This window comes from Callionymus lyra, chromosome 19 (genome assembly GCF_982586985.1).
Source record: "Callionymus lyra chromosome 19, fCalLyr1.hap1.1, whole genome shotgun sequence".
Classification (NCBI taxonomy): domain Eukaryota; kingdom Metazoa; phylum Chordata; class Actinopteri; order Syngnathiformes; family Callionymidae; genus Callionymus; species Callionymus lyra.
This window is the reverse complement of record NC_141836.1, coordinates 18,801,902-18,820,956: the sequence shown is the minus strand read 5'-3', so window position 1 is coordinate 18,820,956 and position 19,055 is coordinate 18,801,902. Positions and strand designations below refer to the sequence as shown.

The window sequence follows — 19,055 nt, the reverse complement described above, 5'->3', positions numbered from 1 at the left end:
ATAATAAAGCACACAAATAGTTTTAATTGAAGTAAGAAAATAGTATCATAAACAAGTTCTTAATATAAATATTTTGTATCAGTTTTATGTGAATAACCCTTTTACTACTACATCAATATATACAAGCAACTGGTCTAATTTAGATTTAGTAAAATAAAGGATAAAAGCATTTCAATTGAATTGAATTCAATTTTATTTAAAGTGTCTTATCATAACAAAGTTATCTCAAGACACTATACAGTTGAAGTAAGACTATAGTTGATTAAGGAAAAACAGATCCCAGTAATTCAACAATGAGTTTCAGTTGGTGCTTTTGTCTCCTTTTACTCACAGAAAGACAAATTATTTATAGAATGTAATGTCTGTTCTATTGATTATTACTGTCTGATAGGTAATTTATTTAGAAAAATACATATAAATATATATATATTTTCTTTCATTTCTCTGAAGTAACATTAAACTGTGATCCTGACATGTCAAGACACTTCTTTCTTTCCAGTTTCTAAAAACAAAAGACAAAAATAAAAAAGCACAGTAAAATAGTGAAATTTTTTGAATCACAAACTGATTTGATTTTTACTGTTCATTAGAAGGTCGGTCCTTCAATATAATCCTGACATTAAACTGGTCTGCGCTACAAAAAAGGTTGAAGTAAAGCAAAGTGTATGGTGTACATGATTGATGAGATATTTAATACCTGTCTTGAAAAAGAGTCCTCTAAGTGTGTATAGTCTCTTGGCCCATCTGGATCGGGGGAGTGAGGGGGGCCAATGCCCACACTGTGGGTAAAGCTGGTCTGCGTCTGCGCCTGCTGCTGAGGTCTTTCGTCGAAGGAGTACTGCAGTCTCATGTTGGACAGGATGATTCGACGCGTCATGCGACTCTCTGATGCAGAGCTCCTGAGGCGCTCGAAGTTCTTGTTCATGCGATATTGTCTGAAGGCGGTTTGGATGGTCCGCGCCGCCCTGCGACTTACAAAGGAACCGCCATATTTTCTTTCAAGCATCTCCACCTGGTCCGACAGGGAGACAATGTTACGATGACAGCAAGTTTTACATGAGAACATAGATCTATATAACACTAAGCAAGAAGCTAATAATCATGACATTGACCTGATGCGACTGAAACGGAAAACGACACCTGGGTCAAAGAAAAACTGCTATAAATAATAATAAAAGAATGTGGTAAGAAAATACTTTTGCAGGCCTTATTTGTCTTAGATAATGACATGATTATTTATTATAACTTAAAAATAATCATGTTTAGACTCTATTTTAATTGGTTACATTTGTTGTTTTCCACCTGTTAAATGAAATATTTATGCTGCCTTCTTAAGGTAAAATGGTCAAAATATAAAAATGTGTATGATGGCGAAACATTTTATCATTTGTCTAATTCAAGCCATTTAAGTTCTTTGATCAGGGACTTATTTTTCTCCATTCTTCTTCCTTTTCTTGCTTTTATCTGTCCTTTGTGGGGAGAATACTTTTGACAGTAAAATGTTTTTCTTTCATTCTAATTCAAATGAAAAACTATCCAATTACAAAATCAACTTCAGCTTATTTAGAATTATTTTATAATTTCATGGCAGTTTAAATTCATCTTTTCCATTGATGAATAAATATGAAATATTAAAATAGTTTATTTTTCCCAACTCTTGTGTTGTCTCTGGGTCAAGGTGAACGATCTCCACCACTGCATATGTATTTCTGGAAGCCAGGGAGGTCGTTCAGCTTGACCGAGAAACAACACAAGGGATACCACAATCACATTTGTTTTCAGGCCCCTGGGTCCCCTTGACCCTGAGATAATGCAAGGGTTAAGAATCTGGAAATAAGATGATTGAAAAATATTTGAAAATGCAATCAAATAAAAGCTTAAGCGTAATTTATAATGTCCTTTTTATATTAACTTTTTCTATTTTCAGCAGGGATAGTTCTGGTTAAAAACTTACAGTAGAAATGAAATGACTGTTGAATTTCCCCTCGCGGGACTAATAAGGGATTCTAAAAAAAAAAAAAAAAAAAAAAAAAAAAGGACACTTGACTGGACTCGTTTACTACTTGTTTATGTCTTCTACTCAGGTCGATTTTAATTTAAGCCTAAACTTGTTTGTTTTAATTAAATGCATATAACTTGAAATATAACCATGTAATTAGTATTTATGGCATAGTAGCTTTTTTTATTTATTTTTTTTAATTAATATTCAATGTTTTTTATTCATTAGAATCTTTCAATAAAATGAAATGAAATACAATCCAATTAAACCCTTTTAATTTTTTCAAGTTTCCCCATAATATTAAATACATTTTTTGTCCATTTGTCCAGTCACATAACATAATGTGGACCCCGGGAAAATGTAATTACCAACCCCCTGTTGAACAAGCTTCATTTGGAGACGTGAAACTGATCTTCAAGAGTCTGTGTTTCATTTCACACTTGATTTTTTTTTTTTTGCAACATAAAGTTCCTTGAAGACACATCAGCAATTATCACAGTCACTCTTACTTTTTTATCCTGCAGATCTGTGGAGAGCTCATAACTGTCGGAAAGAGCTTTGCATCTCTTGTGCTCCTCCTCTTCCTGCTTGCGCAGAGCCAAGCTTGCAGGCTGGTGACGCGTCCGCAGGGCCCAGGCCAGGCTGGCTGAACTAGATGCCGACACGCATGTAGGGCCCCTGTTGGCGGCGGTGGGGCCGCCGCTGTCGCCGTAGCGCTCAGATCCGCGCAGGTAGGGGGTCTGGCTGTAAGGGGTCTCTTTGCGGGTGTTGCTCTCCGAACTCTTGCACTCCCCCTCCACACTGCAGCAGAAAGAAAAAAGACAAATAAAGACATGCAAGCAGAACATCTCAGCAGACCTCAAAGCCATTTAAAGTTTACATCTCTATTATACTGCATTCACTGGCAACTTCAAAGATTCCTCCTCAACGCAAGTATGGATGATGTCACAAAACAAAATGTCATTATCCACCAATTAACATCAACTTCAGGGGTCTTTTTTTCTCTAAATCATTATTAATCCTGTCTTATTGTTTCTGGAGTTAATGTCCTTCACAGAGAAGACTGAAAGTCCCAGATAAAGTCGCGACAGGAAAGACCAGGTTGTCAGCAGCAGGTGACACAGAACACCTGCAGGTGAAAGGAAAGACAGGAAAAAATGAGCTCAAGTGTCCTCCCAAGTTCACTCTCGCACCATGAGTCACACAGCTTTAAAAAGGTGGAGTAGACACAAAAAGGAAAAATGTATCGCTGATTCAGAGGGTCCTCATGTCTCCTCCCATGACACAAGCTTTTTTTTCTTGGACGCGTTTCAAAATGTGTACAATGTGTACAAAGTGGCAGGGGTTTCCTTTTCTTATACACACAACAATATCCACTCCGCCGCTTACAAAATACGTGAAATCTAGAGGTTAGGTTTAAGAATGAGGTTATAGTAGTCTCCCTCAGTCAAGCTTTTAAGAAAGTGCTAAAGTGCGTATGGAAGAGCTAAAATACTGATACTAAATCAGAATATTTTATTGTCAGTGTTGTAAACACATTTTTCTGGTTGCATTTCAGGTTAAAATATTAAAATAAGATAGCATACAAAATAGTTGTAGTAGTTTTACATTATCTTATAAAACCACAGCAAACATTAAGGGTCTTAACCACTGCACCACCAGAGACACTGGAGTCAGAGTAAAAACACATTATGTTGCTAAGCGGCTATAAACAGTTTGACTGTTGACACATCGTTTCGGTCAAGTTTACAAAAAAAACAAAAACCTATACATTTGTACAGGTACATCTCAAATAATTAGAATATCATGAAAAAGTTGTTACTCATTTTAGAATGTGAAACCTATACACTATATAGATTCATTACACAAAGAGTGAAACATTCAAACGTTTATTCCTTAAAATGTTGATAATTGTGGATTATAGATAATGAAAACCCAAAATTGTCTCAGAAAATTAGAATATTGTGAAAAAATTAAATCTTGGAAAGTCATGGTATATTCTGAGCCTGTAGACCACCGGTATCAAACTGGTCCAGAAAAGGGCCGAGACGGTACGGGTTTCGTATCCAACCAGTCAAGCACATATAGTTTAACCAATCAGGTGTCTGAAGACAGTAATCAATTAATTGTCAGTCAGGTGTTGGTTGTTTAAGCCGACACCTGATTCGTTACCCTTATGTGTGCTTGATGTTGGAACAAAAACCTGCACCGTCTCGGCCCTTTTCTGTAACAGTTTGACACCCCTGCTTTAAATGGTCTCAGTCTGGGTCAGATGGCTAAACAATCATGGGGAAGACTGCTGACTTGACAGATGTCCAGAAGACAATCATTGACACCCTCCACAAGGAGGGAAAACCACAAAAGGTCATTGCTAAAGAAGCTGGTCGTTCACAGAGTGCCGTATCCAAGCATATTAATGAAAAGTTGAGTGGTAGGAAAAGGTGCACCAGCAAAAGGGACAACCGTAGCATTGTCAAGCAACATCCATGCAAGAATTTGGGGGAGCTTTACAAGGAGTGGACTGAAGCTGGAGTCAATGCATCAAGAGCCATTACACACAGACGAATCCTAGACACGGGCTACAATGTCGAATTCCTCGTGTCAAGCCACTCCTGAACCAGAGACAACGTCAGGAGCAAATTACCTGGGATAAGGAGAAAAAGGACTGGACTGTTGCACAGTGGTCCAAAGTCCTCTTTTCAGGTGGAAATTTTGCATTTCATTTGGAATTCCAAAATCCATGTTGCTTGAAGTCCACTGAGAAGTTTCCACAGTCAGTGATAATTTGTGGAGCCATTTCTTCTGCTGGCGTTGGTCCACCGCGTTTTCTCAAGTGCGCAGTGAACATAACCATGTACCAGGAAATATTAGAGCACTTCATGCTTCCTTCTGCTGACAAGCTTAATGGAGAAGTCCATTTCATTATCCAGCAGGACTTGGCACCTGCTCTCACTGCCAAAAGTACCAAAAGCTGGTTCAATGACCATGGTACTACTGTGCTTGATCGGCCAGAAAACTCCCCTGATCTGAACCCCAGAGAGAATCTGTGGGGTTGTCAAGAGGAAGATAAGAGACACCAGACCCAACAATGACCTGAAGGCTGCTATTAAAGCAACCTGGGCTTCCATTACACCTGAGCAGTGCCACACATGCTGATGCTTCCAATGTCACGCCTCATTGATGCAGCAATTCATGCAAAAGGAGGCCCGAGTATTAAGTGCATGGAAATGAACATACTTTTAAGAAGCTTTTTCAAAATGTCTGTTTCAAATGTAATTTTTTTCATTGGTCTTATGTAATATTCTGATTTTCCGAGACACTGATTTCTGGATTTTCATTATCTATAAGTCACAATCATCAACATTTCAAGAAATAAATGTTTGAAATGTTTCACTCGATGTGCAATGAATATAATATATGGGTTTCACATTCTGAAATGAGTAACAAAACACTTGTTCATGATGTTCTAATTTCTTGAGATGTACCTGTATTTTACATGCACTACACTTATTTTCTAATGATGCCATTTAATTTCTACTGTAGATATCTGTAGTTTGGTCCGTGAATCTAATGTCGACATAATGCAAAAGAAAAGTTAAGGAAAAGTAAGTGATCAAGCTTGTACATGTAATTAATTGGGTACTTTATTTTATTACAGGTAGTAAAGTAACTATAAATAAGGATCTATTATTTTTCTAATCAAGTCATACTTAAATGTTGACACAACTTTGCAGTACAGACGAGCTGCAGTGCTGAAGATATGAACTGTTGTTGACATGTGAGCTGCTGCTTTTCTAAGGCCATGTTTATTTTATAATCTAAATGCAAACAAAGATATTCATACGTGGGCAGTGAATATTTTTTTGTTTGCAAAAAAATCATTTCAAATGTAAAGAAGACAATCTGATCATAGTACTACTTTTATAACAAGAATATTTTCTCCCCTTAGTGGCGCATCATCTTTGATTCCTCCTCCTCCTCGGTTCCTTAAATAGAGAATGCGTGAAGAGAGGGGGGTTGCTTGGTGATGGTACTGTGGGACCTTTGTGGGCGGCGAGGCAGTTGTTAGAATGAGAAGTGTGGTTGCCATGGCAATGTATTGAGTGTTTCTTCTGTAAAGGTGGTATATGTCATATCAGTTGTGAATGACAGTGAATAAACTACTTATGTCAATATAACAGCTATCAGCTGGATGACAGCGTCTGCTCACAGTGACTCCTGCAAGTGCTCAGATTGCAGACAAAGACTTTCATCTTACCCTCGTAAGATATTTCTAGTTTGTAGTTTAACCTTTGGAATCGTTGGTCTTCATTCTTGCATGAAACTTGGCTTCTCGGTTGGTATGGAAATGAGACACTCAGGTGGTGACTCACTGTAATGCCCTGCTATGCACGTTAAAATGAGCAGATGGTATTTTCATTTTAGCAGTAGTATGAACCCGAGACACATGCAGGGCAACACTGCAGCCTCACTGACTCTTCATGATCCTTCAAGTCGACATCTGACCTTTTGTGTGACTTAACCTCACCCGGCAACTTAATCCAAAATAATTTTTATATTATTATTTTTTAGATTATATTGCAGAAAACCTTAATTAAGAGTTGATTTAAATAAATCGGTTCAGTTTATGTAGTTTGTTTTGGGGTTAAGTTCCATATAATGAATGTATTCTTGTAAATCAACACATTTAAATAAAGAATCTATTCTCATCTCATTTCGTCTTCGTTCGTTTATCCGGCAGCAGGTTCTGAAGGGAGGCCCAGACTTTCCTTGCCCAGCTCTTCCCGGGGGACCCCACGGCGTCCCCACACCAGCTGAGACACAAAGTCTTTTCAGCGTGTACTAACATTTTTTAGTTTATTTTTGGGGAATTTAAGTTACATAATGCACTTACCTTAAAACAATGAGTTTCCCAGTATGCTTTGCAGGAACTTTTTTTTTATAGCGTGATGTTTTTCTTTTTCTATACATGTTTTTATAATCATATTTGCCGTGATTAAGAGAATTATAATGGCGTTTCTAATGTTGCGTTTTAGGGTTTTAAGAAGAACTGCTTGCTCTCTGCGTAGAGTTTGATTTTTTTTGGAGTTACAAATATAAGTTGCTTATGTAACCATGACTTTTTGTTAATACTATCTACTCAAGGCAGGGGTGTCTAAACCTTTTCCAAGACGGCCACATTTGTAGACGTGAAAACAAGAAAAATCTTTATTTATTCATACATGGTAAAATCGCAGCTGACCTCTGCTCCTCATCGTAATAATCCTTTCGTCCTCCAGAGAACCTTGAACTAAGAATAACCTGGAGTCCCAGGACATATAATGAGAGCAGAAACAGATGGTTTATCTGGTAAACGAATAAAAAAAAAAAAGATCGCATGAAGTTAAAATGTGTTGACACAAATATTGAAGAGAAAAAATAAAGTAATAGTTCAATGAGAGCGCCTCACAACTCAAGTCAAAGTCAAGTAATTGCTACAGGGGATAGAAATGTATTGACACTTAACTGGACCTTTTTCATTTCCATTGTACATTTGAATTCAAGCCTAAATGTTGTTAAAATAGTCTGTTTTAAACACAACAAAAGCAATTATGTAATTAGCGCAACAGCACGTTTGACACCCACGTAAGGCAGTTACTCTAAGTTCCTTCTTCCTGCGTCACCTGAGCAGCAGGTACTGCCGGTCTTTTTTGATCGTTCACCCGCCTCTTCACATCCCAGCATTAAAACTCACAAAATGCATTTCGAATTTAAAAGAGAGAAAGAGATTGAAATTGAAATATGTTCTTACCATGTTGCCACTGTCAAAGACCTCACACTAGTTGGAGCAGTGTCATAACAAACACACCCTCTTTTTCTCGCGGCACACACACACTTGCTCATCGGCTCTTCCTCACCCAGCAAAGCTGTCCGGGCCACATTCTCAGCAGTCTTTTGACGGTTCCCGACTTCCCTCGCCCTGCTGGCCGTTCCCTCCTTACCCTCCCCGCCACACACACTTAGTTCACAACACAAAAGAAGAAATATGTCACAGAGACTAGAGCAGAGAGCTTGACAAATACTTATTTACGCATTTATTTGTGTTGCCATATTTCGAGGAACGAAAAAAGCAAAAGCAAAAAACATCCCTGTAGGTACTTATTCATCCAGAAGTTTTCAAAGCAAAGCAACTGGACTGTGTAGGATTTGGTAATACGCCCAAGTTTGGTCTAAGTCAGTTTCGTTTACTCTATCTACATTGCTCTGTTTGGTCTAGATGACTGAAGAGCTTTTGCCTTATAGTGTGTCCAGGCTCAAAGCAAACCTGATTCTGGTGTTTTCTGGAGATCCTCTTTAATTCTTCCTATATGCCAGAAATGTAAGGTATTTCAGTGTCCTTGCGTTTCTCTTACTTTCCAAGGTCCCTGTCCTTTCTCTTCTTGTGTTCCAAAAAGGCCCAAGTAGGGTACATGTTTCCAAGGCTGATGGGTTTTCTAATGGGTTCTTGTCAGTTTACCTTTCCTTCTCGTTGACAGTTCTGATGACACCTGTTTTATGCAGCAGTGGGAGGTGATAATCAAAGAGTAAGTATTGATCCACATGCGTGGGTTTGCTGTAAACTTCTATGTTGCGTCAGCCTTCAAATGTAATATCCAGAAGGGCCAAGACTCTGTTCTTGATATTTTCCCAAGTGAACTTGATGTTGTTTTTCAACGTGTTTACAGTGGTCTGTGAAGGCTTGACACAGAGTTGAATCGATGGGTTTCTAAGACCCATTCATCGATCCCAACTCCTCCCAATGGTTCTCTTTCTTGACCCTAATAAGCTGTATACCCTTTCCTCAGACAAGGAAAACTCCACACAGCCCAGTTGGCTCGCCGAAGAGCCCTAAGGAAAACAGTAAATACTATTCTTTTATTTCCGTCTTATTCCCGAGAGAAAATGTTGCAATCGTTTTACATTTATATGAACTGTAGTCTCGTGACAGTGATGAGGCTTAGAAAAGTCAAACTGATGTTTAACAGACAAACACTGATTCACTGGTGCAATATTAGACAAATGTAACAAGCTATTGATGACATGCTTCTTTTAAATAAAAATAAAACAATACTACCATGGAAACAAGGTTGGACATGTAAGAGGATGTAACATTAAGTCTTTTTTTTCCCCAGCTGAATAATGTACAAGAGTTTTAAGCATTGACGTGACTCAACTAGTGGAGCCAAGAAAAGCTCAAGGGCGGAAGAGAAGAGAAGAAATGTTGATGCGCTTCGACAGCTGAGCAAGAACAGAAAAAAAAAAAAACAGCATCAAGGTTGAAAAAAATGAATCCACATTACAGTTATGAAGCAGTGATGATACAGGACAGAAACAGTCACATGGTTTCTGGAGCACATGTGGTCTCTTTCAGCGAGAAGTGAGTCAGTTTATTCACAGGTGAGCGAGTGAGTTGTCGCGCTGCAGCTCAGCGAGATGAAGGACTACTGCAGCCTGAAGCAGCGCAACAGAACTGATGGTCACTGTCGTCGCACGGCTCTCTTGGAATGGCAAAAGTATGAGACAATTAGAAAGACAGAAGATTAACAAACAAACAAAAAGAAGCAGCATATGGACAAAAGACAGGAAATATGGGGTCAGTATGGAGGGAGGTTCTTCTCTAGGCCTGTAGGTGGCAGTGGTGAAACATTATGCTCATTTTGTGGGGGAGTGTGGGACTGCAAAAATGGAAGGAAACAAAGCATCAACTCCACATGTGACTCAGTCCATCATGCACCTTATAAATTATTGAAGAGGAATTTTACTTTTGTCAAGTGCTTTTCCTGAGACTGTGCCGAGGCTCACATGCAGTTATCTTTCAAACTCGAGCGGAGGAAAGGGATGTCTGGGATCAGCGTCAAAATAGATAAGGAACTTGATTTATTCAGGTGAAATATGGATTTAAAAGAATCATGCTTACTCTCATTAACACGTTATGATCACTTACTTTTATTAATAGAGATCTTCAGTTAGCATCTGCCATCGTATGAATCATTCCTTCCCTCCTCTAGCCGGACCAAACCGGTTTCTTGAAAAGAAGCTGTTGCCGCATTCCTTTATTTATTATTGTGTTTTTGTATGTTACGATTTTTGTTGAATTAATTAGTCAATCATAATGGTTAATTATGTACATTTTAGGTTTAAGTTCTTATTTAAAATATATGTTTTGTACATCTTAATATAATGTGTATCAATTTTTCATCTTTTTTTTTTTTTAAGAAGGCATCTTCTGATTGGAGAAACCATCTATCAAAGAACTTTGATAATGAACCTTAGCTCTTCTTATCAATATATTTGGAAAGTCAATTATTAAGACTCTTTAAAAGAATTTACCCCCTGGTGTGAATTGAAGTAATAATTCCTGTTTCTTTGGGGCGAGAATTTCTTCCCATTAAAGGACCTTTAACTCACTTCAGCACCCTCCCTTACCTGTCTGTGTCTGGTGTGCTTTGGCCAGCGGCGGGACAGCAGTACTGATGGACGCTGGCGAAGTTGTGAACAGTCAGACTGGTTGGGAAAAAAGAGGCAGAGCTGCTGGGCGCAGTGGGAGTGGAGGGAGCCGAGGTTGGCTGCCCTGAGATGGAAGACGGCCTGACAGTAGAGAGGGCCGGAGAGAGACAAAAAGCACAGACACACAGAAAAGCAGAAGAAGACAGACAAGATAGTCAGTACTGAGGCACACAAAAAAAAAGAAGCTTTCGATTGGACACAAAGCGTAAGCTATGAGAGATGAATATGAATGGTGTAGAACACAGTGGTTAAGTGACAAAGTTTGGTTTGTTTGATGCCTTTAAAAAAACTAGAGTCCTGGATGAGAGAGTCCTGTGATGCACATCATCCTTTTAAAGGCCTCTCGTCATCGACGGCTGCTCACTGAGACCCATCATCTGCAGCTTGTGAGCAGTACAAGAATGAGCATTACTCAGATTTGCATGTAAATGGAGGTCTCTGGCTGTGGCCAGCTGCTTTTAAGGACACCCAGAGCCTGTCAGCCAAGATTGAAAGGGGTAGAAAAGAGAGAGTGACTTTTAATGAAAGTTATAAACAACAAATGACCAGTAATACGAGTGGAAAGCAGCAGGTAATGTCAGTGTTGCTGCTTAATTCTGTGCTCATATTTCCTCTTCATCAAAAGTAAAATCAAAACTCAACAAACGTTTAAGCCCCAACTTAGTTTCAGTTAGATTGTCAAGTGAAAGCTTTTTTTTCTCTTTAAATTATGATGTTGTGTTAATGAAACGTCCCATCATGCATTGCAAGGTTCTGAATGTGTGAAGTGTGAGTGATTCCTAACTTCATATCCCTTTTCTAAACAATTTTCTGTTTATTTAATCAAAGTAAAACGGATGTTTCTTAAACTTTTCAATGTAAAACTTGTTCAATGCTATGTCCTGCCAGTGTTATTTTATTCTCTATTTTATAATAGTGGTTTCCATTTAATTATAACATTTCTGATCTATTTATTTGAACTGTGTGAAAAAAGCCTTGTTGTTTAATCAAAGGTAACATTTTTCACTGAACCCAAACTCTATATAATTTTTTTTAATCTGATATAAAATAGGTCCTCTGGGAAAAAAAAGGTTGGGGCCACAGAATAAAAAGATTTAAGATTTTTTTTAATGAGGGAAACTTAAACCCAAATAAAACTTGCATCTCGCATCATTCTGGTATCTACCGTTAATGTCTGAGCCGGTGCCATCATGGTACAGACTAGTATTAGAGCTCAACATACATTCCAGTGTAAGTGTGATTTGACATGTTGACTACATGAACCCGTTGACCACATGAACTTTGGTTGGGGACACAAAGAGAGAAGCTGTCGCGTAACAGCCCTAAAAAAGATCCATGCTTTAGGAGAACCAAATTTAGAGGGAGAGCAAAGTGCTACCCCCCAATCTAGAATAGAATATCTGATACACAAAGAGAGCGAGAGAGAGAAAGAATGTCTGAGACCACACGTATCAAGACGACAGGTTTGTGTCGAGGCGGCGAGGTCAATAATGTGTGCGCAAAGACAGGAAAAACAAGGAGTTGACGAGGTGAGTTGACAGAAGCTGGAGGCAGAGAGTAGGAGGAGAGAGAAAACTACATGCGAGTGGGAGAGGTTAAAAATGTAAAAAGGGAAAAGCAATGAGGAGATCCGGAATTGCATCGGAAAACTGAGGTCGTGAAGAGGCAGTGTAGAGAAAGATGCGAGGTAGGGAGGTAGGGAGGTAGGACGTCACCTGAGTAGAGTTATATCAGAACTTTTTTTTCTATGATGGTCTTTGAAACCAGAGAGTGCACTGCGTCATCCCGCCCCCGAAATGTGACCCATCCCCGATTTTCTTCTCTGACGTTGGGAGCATGTAGTTCGAGATCGTTTCTCAAACGCCACCCGTCCCTCCCTTTCTCACCAGAGACACCCCCTTCCATCCATACTGCTCCACACAAGCTCCAGTCTCCTGCTGCTTGGCAACAGTGTGGACTGCCTGTGTGGGTGTCTGCCGCTGAGAATGGACGAGGAGGGGCCCGGTTACAGTTATGGCACCTGCTGCGCCTCACGCACATGTGTGCCGCATATAGACGCTCGAGACGAGAGCAATTACAGTACATTAAGTCCTAATGTGGGAGACACATAAGGCGTAATTCGAAGATGATTCAGTGGATGATTTTTGAAAGTTTGTCGACCGTACTTTTGGACAAACTTCCCACATTACGTGACCATCGTCATCGTCCCCGCCACAGCTGTCGTTCATTCCCTCTCGTCGTTCAGCCTTTTTTCCCCTGCGCTCCGCATCCTCTCCTCTTTTCACATCCATCCTATTCTGTGTCTCTCGCCCACAGAGTTCTTCACAGAAGAGCTCACACGTTCCCACGGTAACGGGCCTCTCCATTCTGCTGCAAAGAACGTGCGCATGCCTGTTCGACTAACATGTCGCTGAAGACGTGGGACCGTTCGGCATTTCAGCAGAAAGAAAATAATCTAATCTCCTCAAGACATTACTGCTCATTTTATTTATTTATATTCTAAAGGTGGTACATTTGATAAATATGTTGATATATATCTGATAAAATGAATTAACATGTATTTAAACCGACCTCCGGTGATGGTGAGCCACTCCACCAAAATAAAATCCAAAACTTTTTCAATTTTGTCTCCTGATGGACTATCTGCTGACCAAGCACCAAAAACCGACCAGAAAAACTCAAGTAAGACGAAGGCCAAGCGTGCAGGGCTGCATGCGGAACGACTACAGGTATTGTCCGTCGATGAAAGGAGAATTTGTGTCACGGTTTCATGGACTGTTTGGTGCAATACAAGGCTTGAAGACAGATTTAAACACTGTTACTACTCAATCAGCGTTAAGAATGCTGACGTCGCGTCACTGCTAGAATCCTAACAAACTTTGTTTGAATCACTGTCCGGTGGGTCTGCCAGAGAAGCGAGATATTTTTTTGGACAAAATGGCTACCAGAAACTGTTGATCGGAGTCTTTCCCTGGACAGCTGGTGACCGAGAGGGGGGCACGGGGTCAGCAGCGCTGTGGATCGGAGCAGAGCGGCACGACCGAGGACGGTCGTCATGAAGTTCCTCAACTACGCTGAAGGTTCCATTTTGTTTTAGTCTGTTATTGTGTCTTCTTGCTTCTTTTTTTCAGGAAGCTCTTTGAATCACAACTATGACCTGTTCACTAAATTATTTACACTTAGAGATGACCACTGAATTATTATTTTTTCTTGGAATGTGCGAGGCTAATAAACTTGTGAAGCTAAAACAAGTGATGATAAATATCAGAAAGTGGAATGCAAATGTAGTTTTTCCTCAAGAGACGCATTCAAGGAGGATGTACGAAGGGTGAGAACAAGATGGACGGGGGATATTCTCACATTCGTACACAAGTCAGTGCCATTGTAATTGATCAAGGTCACAGATGATCGTTTTGGCAGATATCTCATAATTCAACGTGACATTTTTTTCAAAAAGATTTCATTTTGTTAATGTTCATGGACTAATAATGATAATCTGCCTTTTTTTAGAAATAGTTTTTCTTTCACTGGGAAATCTGACTGGTGACTGTAATTGTTTTATTCAACCTCAATTCAACCTGATAGATAGGTAAAAAAGGTAATGTTGTTATTCTAGCACCCATCAAACATCCTCTAGAATTTATTATTATTTCATTTCAGTAAATCTACAACATATGATCACCAGGTGTGTGATACTATAATTATTTCAGACCATGCTCCGATTTCTTTTTTCCATTAAATTCCCAGATAGTTCATGCCAAACTCAAAGGTAGGCAACTTGGCTCAGGTGCAGAATTCATAAGATTTGTTGATGATTGATGTTTATTTTGAAAATAATACAGATCCAACATCTGCTTCAGTGAGGTGGGAAGCATTTTTTAAGAGGCCAGATGATCAGCTTTACAAGCCATAAATATAAGTCAAACCAGTCAGAACTGGATAGACTTGAAAAATCTTTGAAATAAATTGAAACATTTAACAGCCAGCTAATGTCTGAACTTCATAAATTAAAAGCTAGGTACATTCTTCTGTACTAATATTGCAAGAAAAAGTTGAATTAGATTTAAAACAGTCCTACTATGAGCCAGGTGAGAAGGCATTAATAAAACGAATTAAACAAGCAAAAGCACAAAGATCAATTAACTCAATCCCGTTAAATAACGGCGTGACAACCTCCAATCCAAAAGAGATTAATGGCAACATTTATATTCGTTCAAATATTCTAACATGGCTCCAAATTTAGATAGAAAGACTTCATCGACTCAACTGATTTTATTTTATTGGATTTGAACTCGCAGGAGACATTAAATGTTGAAAACAAACAAAAAAACATAGGAGAAACTGGAAAACTTTCACACCCATCTGTGGTTATGATAATTTTCCACCTGGCAGAGCAGATGCAGGTTCCAAATGTTGGGCCACCAAAAAGGCATGACAAAAATCTCAAGCCTCTATGAGGATCATTTTTTAATGTTAATTGACAACTGAAAAGCAAAATACAATATCCCCTCCAAACACTTCACTTCCAAAATTCGAAATTCTATTCAGTCCAAACAAAACAACAGATTAGATCTTCCCCCCTCCTTCCACATAAAAAAAATCGAATTAAAAAACATGCTGAGATGTGTCTGTACTTTATGATTTATTTGTTGACAATAATAAAGAATCATCGCCAAAAATCTTGCAATCGCGGATGCTAGATCTGAATGAACACATTACTGAGAATGATTGGATGAATGCATGTACCTAAGTCCAAACCCAAACAGCAAATTTTTATTCTAAATTGCTCCAATATAATTGGTTGACCAGACAATATACAACACCTCTAAAACTTAATCACTTTAACCCACACGTTTAGGACACAGTCATTAAGTGTCAAAAGGGGTTAACTGTTTCATTGCATGTGGGAGTGTCCACAAATAATTGCTTTTTATAAATCTGTCAGCAGTCAAATTATTGGAGAAAAAAAATGTACCACTCAATCCTAAATTGTGTATTTTAAAAATGTATCCTGCCAGGCTGCCACGGTTGTTTTTTCTGAAAATAAAAAATAATTTCTGAATATTTGGTTGTTGGAAGCTAAGGGGGGCATAGCCTAATCTTGCAAAAGTCCTAAAACATGTGGAATCTCATAGTTGATCAAGGGATTGACTTTTTTACGTGGCTCTTTAAGGGATATGTTTTTTTTTACAAAGAACAAGCTGGACACATTTTATAAAATATGGAGTTTTACGATTTCCTTGAGAGACGTGAAATATCAACTGAACTTTAGCCTGAGCGAAGCTGAACAGCCTGATTATATTGTGAACTGCCCTCTTTTACTTCAACTACCAACTTTATCTGTAGTGTTTTTTTATACTTTGAAAAATCAATGAAGAAATGTATTTAAACTGTTAAAGAATGTTACAACAAAAGAGCTTCCACTTCCACCTGCCTTGGTTGATGTTTTGAATACTAAAAAATGCATTTAATGAAATAATAAAGACATTTTTTAAACAAGGCAATAGTGTTGAGCAAAAATATTATTTTGAGAGTTATTACTGAAATAATTTAACTGATCTTGTACGAAAGATAATTCAGGAACCTTCAGTATTCTGGGTAAATATCTTTTTTCAATGTTTATATTCCACAGCATTAAACAAAACGGAAAAACTGTCTCAATCTTATTCCAAAATCATTGATCTACACATCAACACACAACCTTGTGGCACTCGTTTGTCTCTGCTGTGCGGAACAGAGGAGAGTTTGTGTCAAGATTAGGATTTGTACTTCAACCTACATTCCTCTGCCACCTCCGGAAAGATAAGGAGAGCCGGAGGAGGCGTGTGGTGCCAAAAAAAAACCCCAAATAGACCGGAATGTAATTTAGAAGTTGCCCGTGAGGACAAATTTACGGTTTCCACAGCAACTAAAAATCAAGATGCTGGAGAAGCTCAAGGATGCTTTAGTTTCTGTGTGGAGACTTAAGATCCTAAAATAAGCATTTGAATGCTCTATCCAGAGTGACGAGAAAGTCAGGCAACTTTCTAAGGATCGTAAAACCAACACAGCTGGTGAACAGACCTTTTAAAAATATGGCTCCACTCTCCTACGACAATAAGAAGCTCTTCACTGTGAGTAAGGCTGCATATCAGCAACAATCTGGCCATTTGATACACATCATGATACAGGGGCAACAATACAATATATTGCATTGTATTGTGATACTGTAGGAATCAGGATATACAGTATTTGTTTTGCTTGAGTATTCATAGTGTAATATACAGGCCAAAACCAAACCAAAACTAACAAAAACATCAGCTTTAAAAGCTGTTGGGATTGACTGTTGCCTCTCGTCCACAGTCATCGTCCAGATCGCAAGGGATTTTAATGTAGAAGATGTAATTACAACTGCTATCTAGCGGCCGGAAGTATAACTGCTAGAAGAAATTCCAACACAATAATAAACATATACAGTGAACATACTGTATTGCATGTTAATTGCAAATTTAAAAAAAAATCATAAATTAAATTATTTAAAATTTTAAACAAATCAAGGTAATTAGAAATCCAAAAATAAATAAATAAATATAAATAAAATCTTCACGTTACTACTGCGTCTGCCAAGAAAGATTTGTTTTTCTTTCAATACGGTGTTCAGGCAACAAGAAAAAAAAAGATGGACCAGAAGAAAGAGTAGATGTTTAGATGGAAGACGCTTCCTCACACAGGCAAGAACAACACCCACAGTCTCCACCCACACAGAATCCATCATTACATTTACCTCAAGCTGAGCACAACCCAGTAATCATTTCAACACAACCCCGAATTAAAGACTGTTGATTAATCCATGACCTGAAATAGACAGTGATGCACTGAAATCTACCAGTTCTGCTACTTGAAATCAGGAGACAATTGTAGGTCAGAACATGTTCCGCTGCACATGTGCCTAATGCCTCTTCTGTCCACCATTAAACCAGTTAACACACGAGTGGTTCTTATGTGGTGCTGCTGTAGGGGTTCTGAATGAAGGAAAAAGACTCTTGAGGCGATAATGAGTGTTTGAAAATAAAGGTTGAACAGAGATTGGCTGAGCAGTAATTTCTGCAGCTAGTCTGAGTCATATCTGCAGCAAACTATAGACGAGCTGGAGCGAGATTTTTGCTGTGGGAGGTTGTGATAAAAAAGGGGGGTGGGGAGGTGAACGCCAAACCAAACCATCAAAATAAATCAATATGTGGAACTGTTGAAAAGAATGTTCCTCTCGGTGGAGCCACAGGTACACACACTCACAAACACAGGTACACCAGCATTATTAGAATCCCTAATGTGGATTTTCTTTATAGATTACAAGATGAGATGATGACTGAAACGATCACGTAAGAGACCTTGATTTGAAAATCACCAAGCAACCTCGAGGTTAGTGATGATAAGCTGAAACTATTGGATAACGGAGAATTGTTTTGATTACAGTTTAAATTGTTTGATGAGAGGGAAAGTTGCTTGAATACAGATAAACATAGTTTGGTAATTATAACATTAGAAAGTGTAATTACACTGAAATGTGTTTGATTACAGTTGAAAATTGTTGGTACAGTAACATTTGTTTGAGAACAGCAACAATAAATGCAAGAATGATTTCAGCACTACGGTCAGCTCCTTCTGCAACCTCTTCCACAGAAGAACTGATAAACTCAACGACTTGACGTATTTCTACCAGTACTACGATAGTGAATTCAATGCTACCTACTAAATGGTGTTGAACCTTAACTCCAACTGCAACTAAAGATTGCATCGTAGATAAAAAGGTTTTACTTTTCATCTTCAAACTGGGAAGTGCAGTCAGGTCAGTCTCTCGCCTCTGATCTGTGTTTTGCTTTTCTTGTAATGGACAGCATTATTTTGTTGATTTTATGCCAGGTTATTATAAAAAATTGAATGAAATTACAGAGGTATGTGGCTTCTCAAGTCTCTCTTCAAGTATTTCTTCTCTCATCCAGATATAAAAATCAAGCAGCTAGACAAGATGGCTTCAAGTCATTTCAGTGTTACATCACAATATGCTCATTACTGCCCGCCAAGACCTCCGGCGCCCCCTGACCTTTGTCCCGGGTGCGGCACAGACCACGGCGGCATGAGTGTAGCACATAATGAGGACGGCATCTCTCACCCATGCGGCGCGACTGTCACATCACTGTGCCCTGACAGCTTGTATAGCAGCCTGCAGAAGCACATTAGTGCACTATTAATGGACTTCCCAGGTGATCCAACACACACACACACAATAGCAGTAATCATCCCCACCGGCCAGTTGTAATTACACTGTGGTCACACTCATTAATCTCTCACGCACTCTTCTCTGCTTCCGTCACGCAGTTCTCAACCCTCGACAACACAGGGATTATATAAAGACACAGATAAGATGCGCGTCAGTGACCGGCTACACAACAACACAATAAACATCTGCTGCACTCGGGAGTAGCTGCTGTTATGATGGGTGAGGGGGACGTCAGTGGAAGTTCACCTCTAGGCTGAACATTGTTCACACTGC

The 19,055-nt window shown here is 38.9% G+C and overlaps 1 protein-coding gene across 2 annotated transcripts in view; it reads right to left on the bottom strand.

Moving 5' to 3' along the window:
- The window catches only part of iqsec2b (IQ motif and Sec7 domain ArfGEF 2b), a 29,932-nt gene that overhangs the window by 7,525 nt on the left and 3,352 nt on the right, over window positions 1-19,055 (bottom strand). The window contains exons 2-4 of one of the 2 annotated variants that reach the window (XM_087781430.1): window positions 10,445-10,606; window positions 2,509-2,800; window positions 698-1,012 (exon numbers count right to left, since the gene is read on the bottom strand). In XM_087781430.1, coding sequence (XP_087637556.1) covers window positions 698-1,012; window positions 2,509-2,800; window positions 10,445-10,606 — 769 coding nt within the window. The remainder of the gene's footprint in view (window positions 1-697; window positions 1,013-2,508; window positions 2,801-10,444; window positions 10,607-19,055) is intronic. The other variant, XM_087781431.1, reaches the window with a different exon arrangement.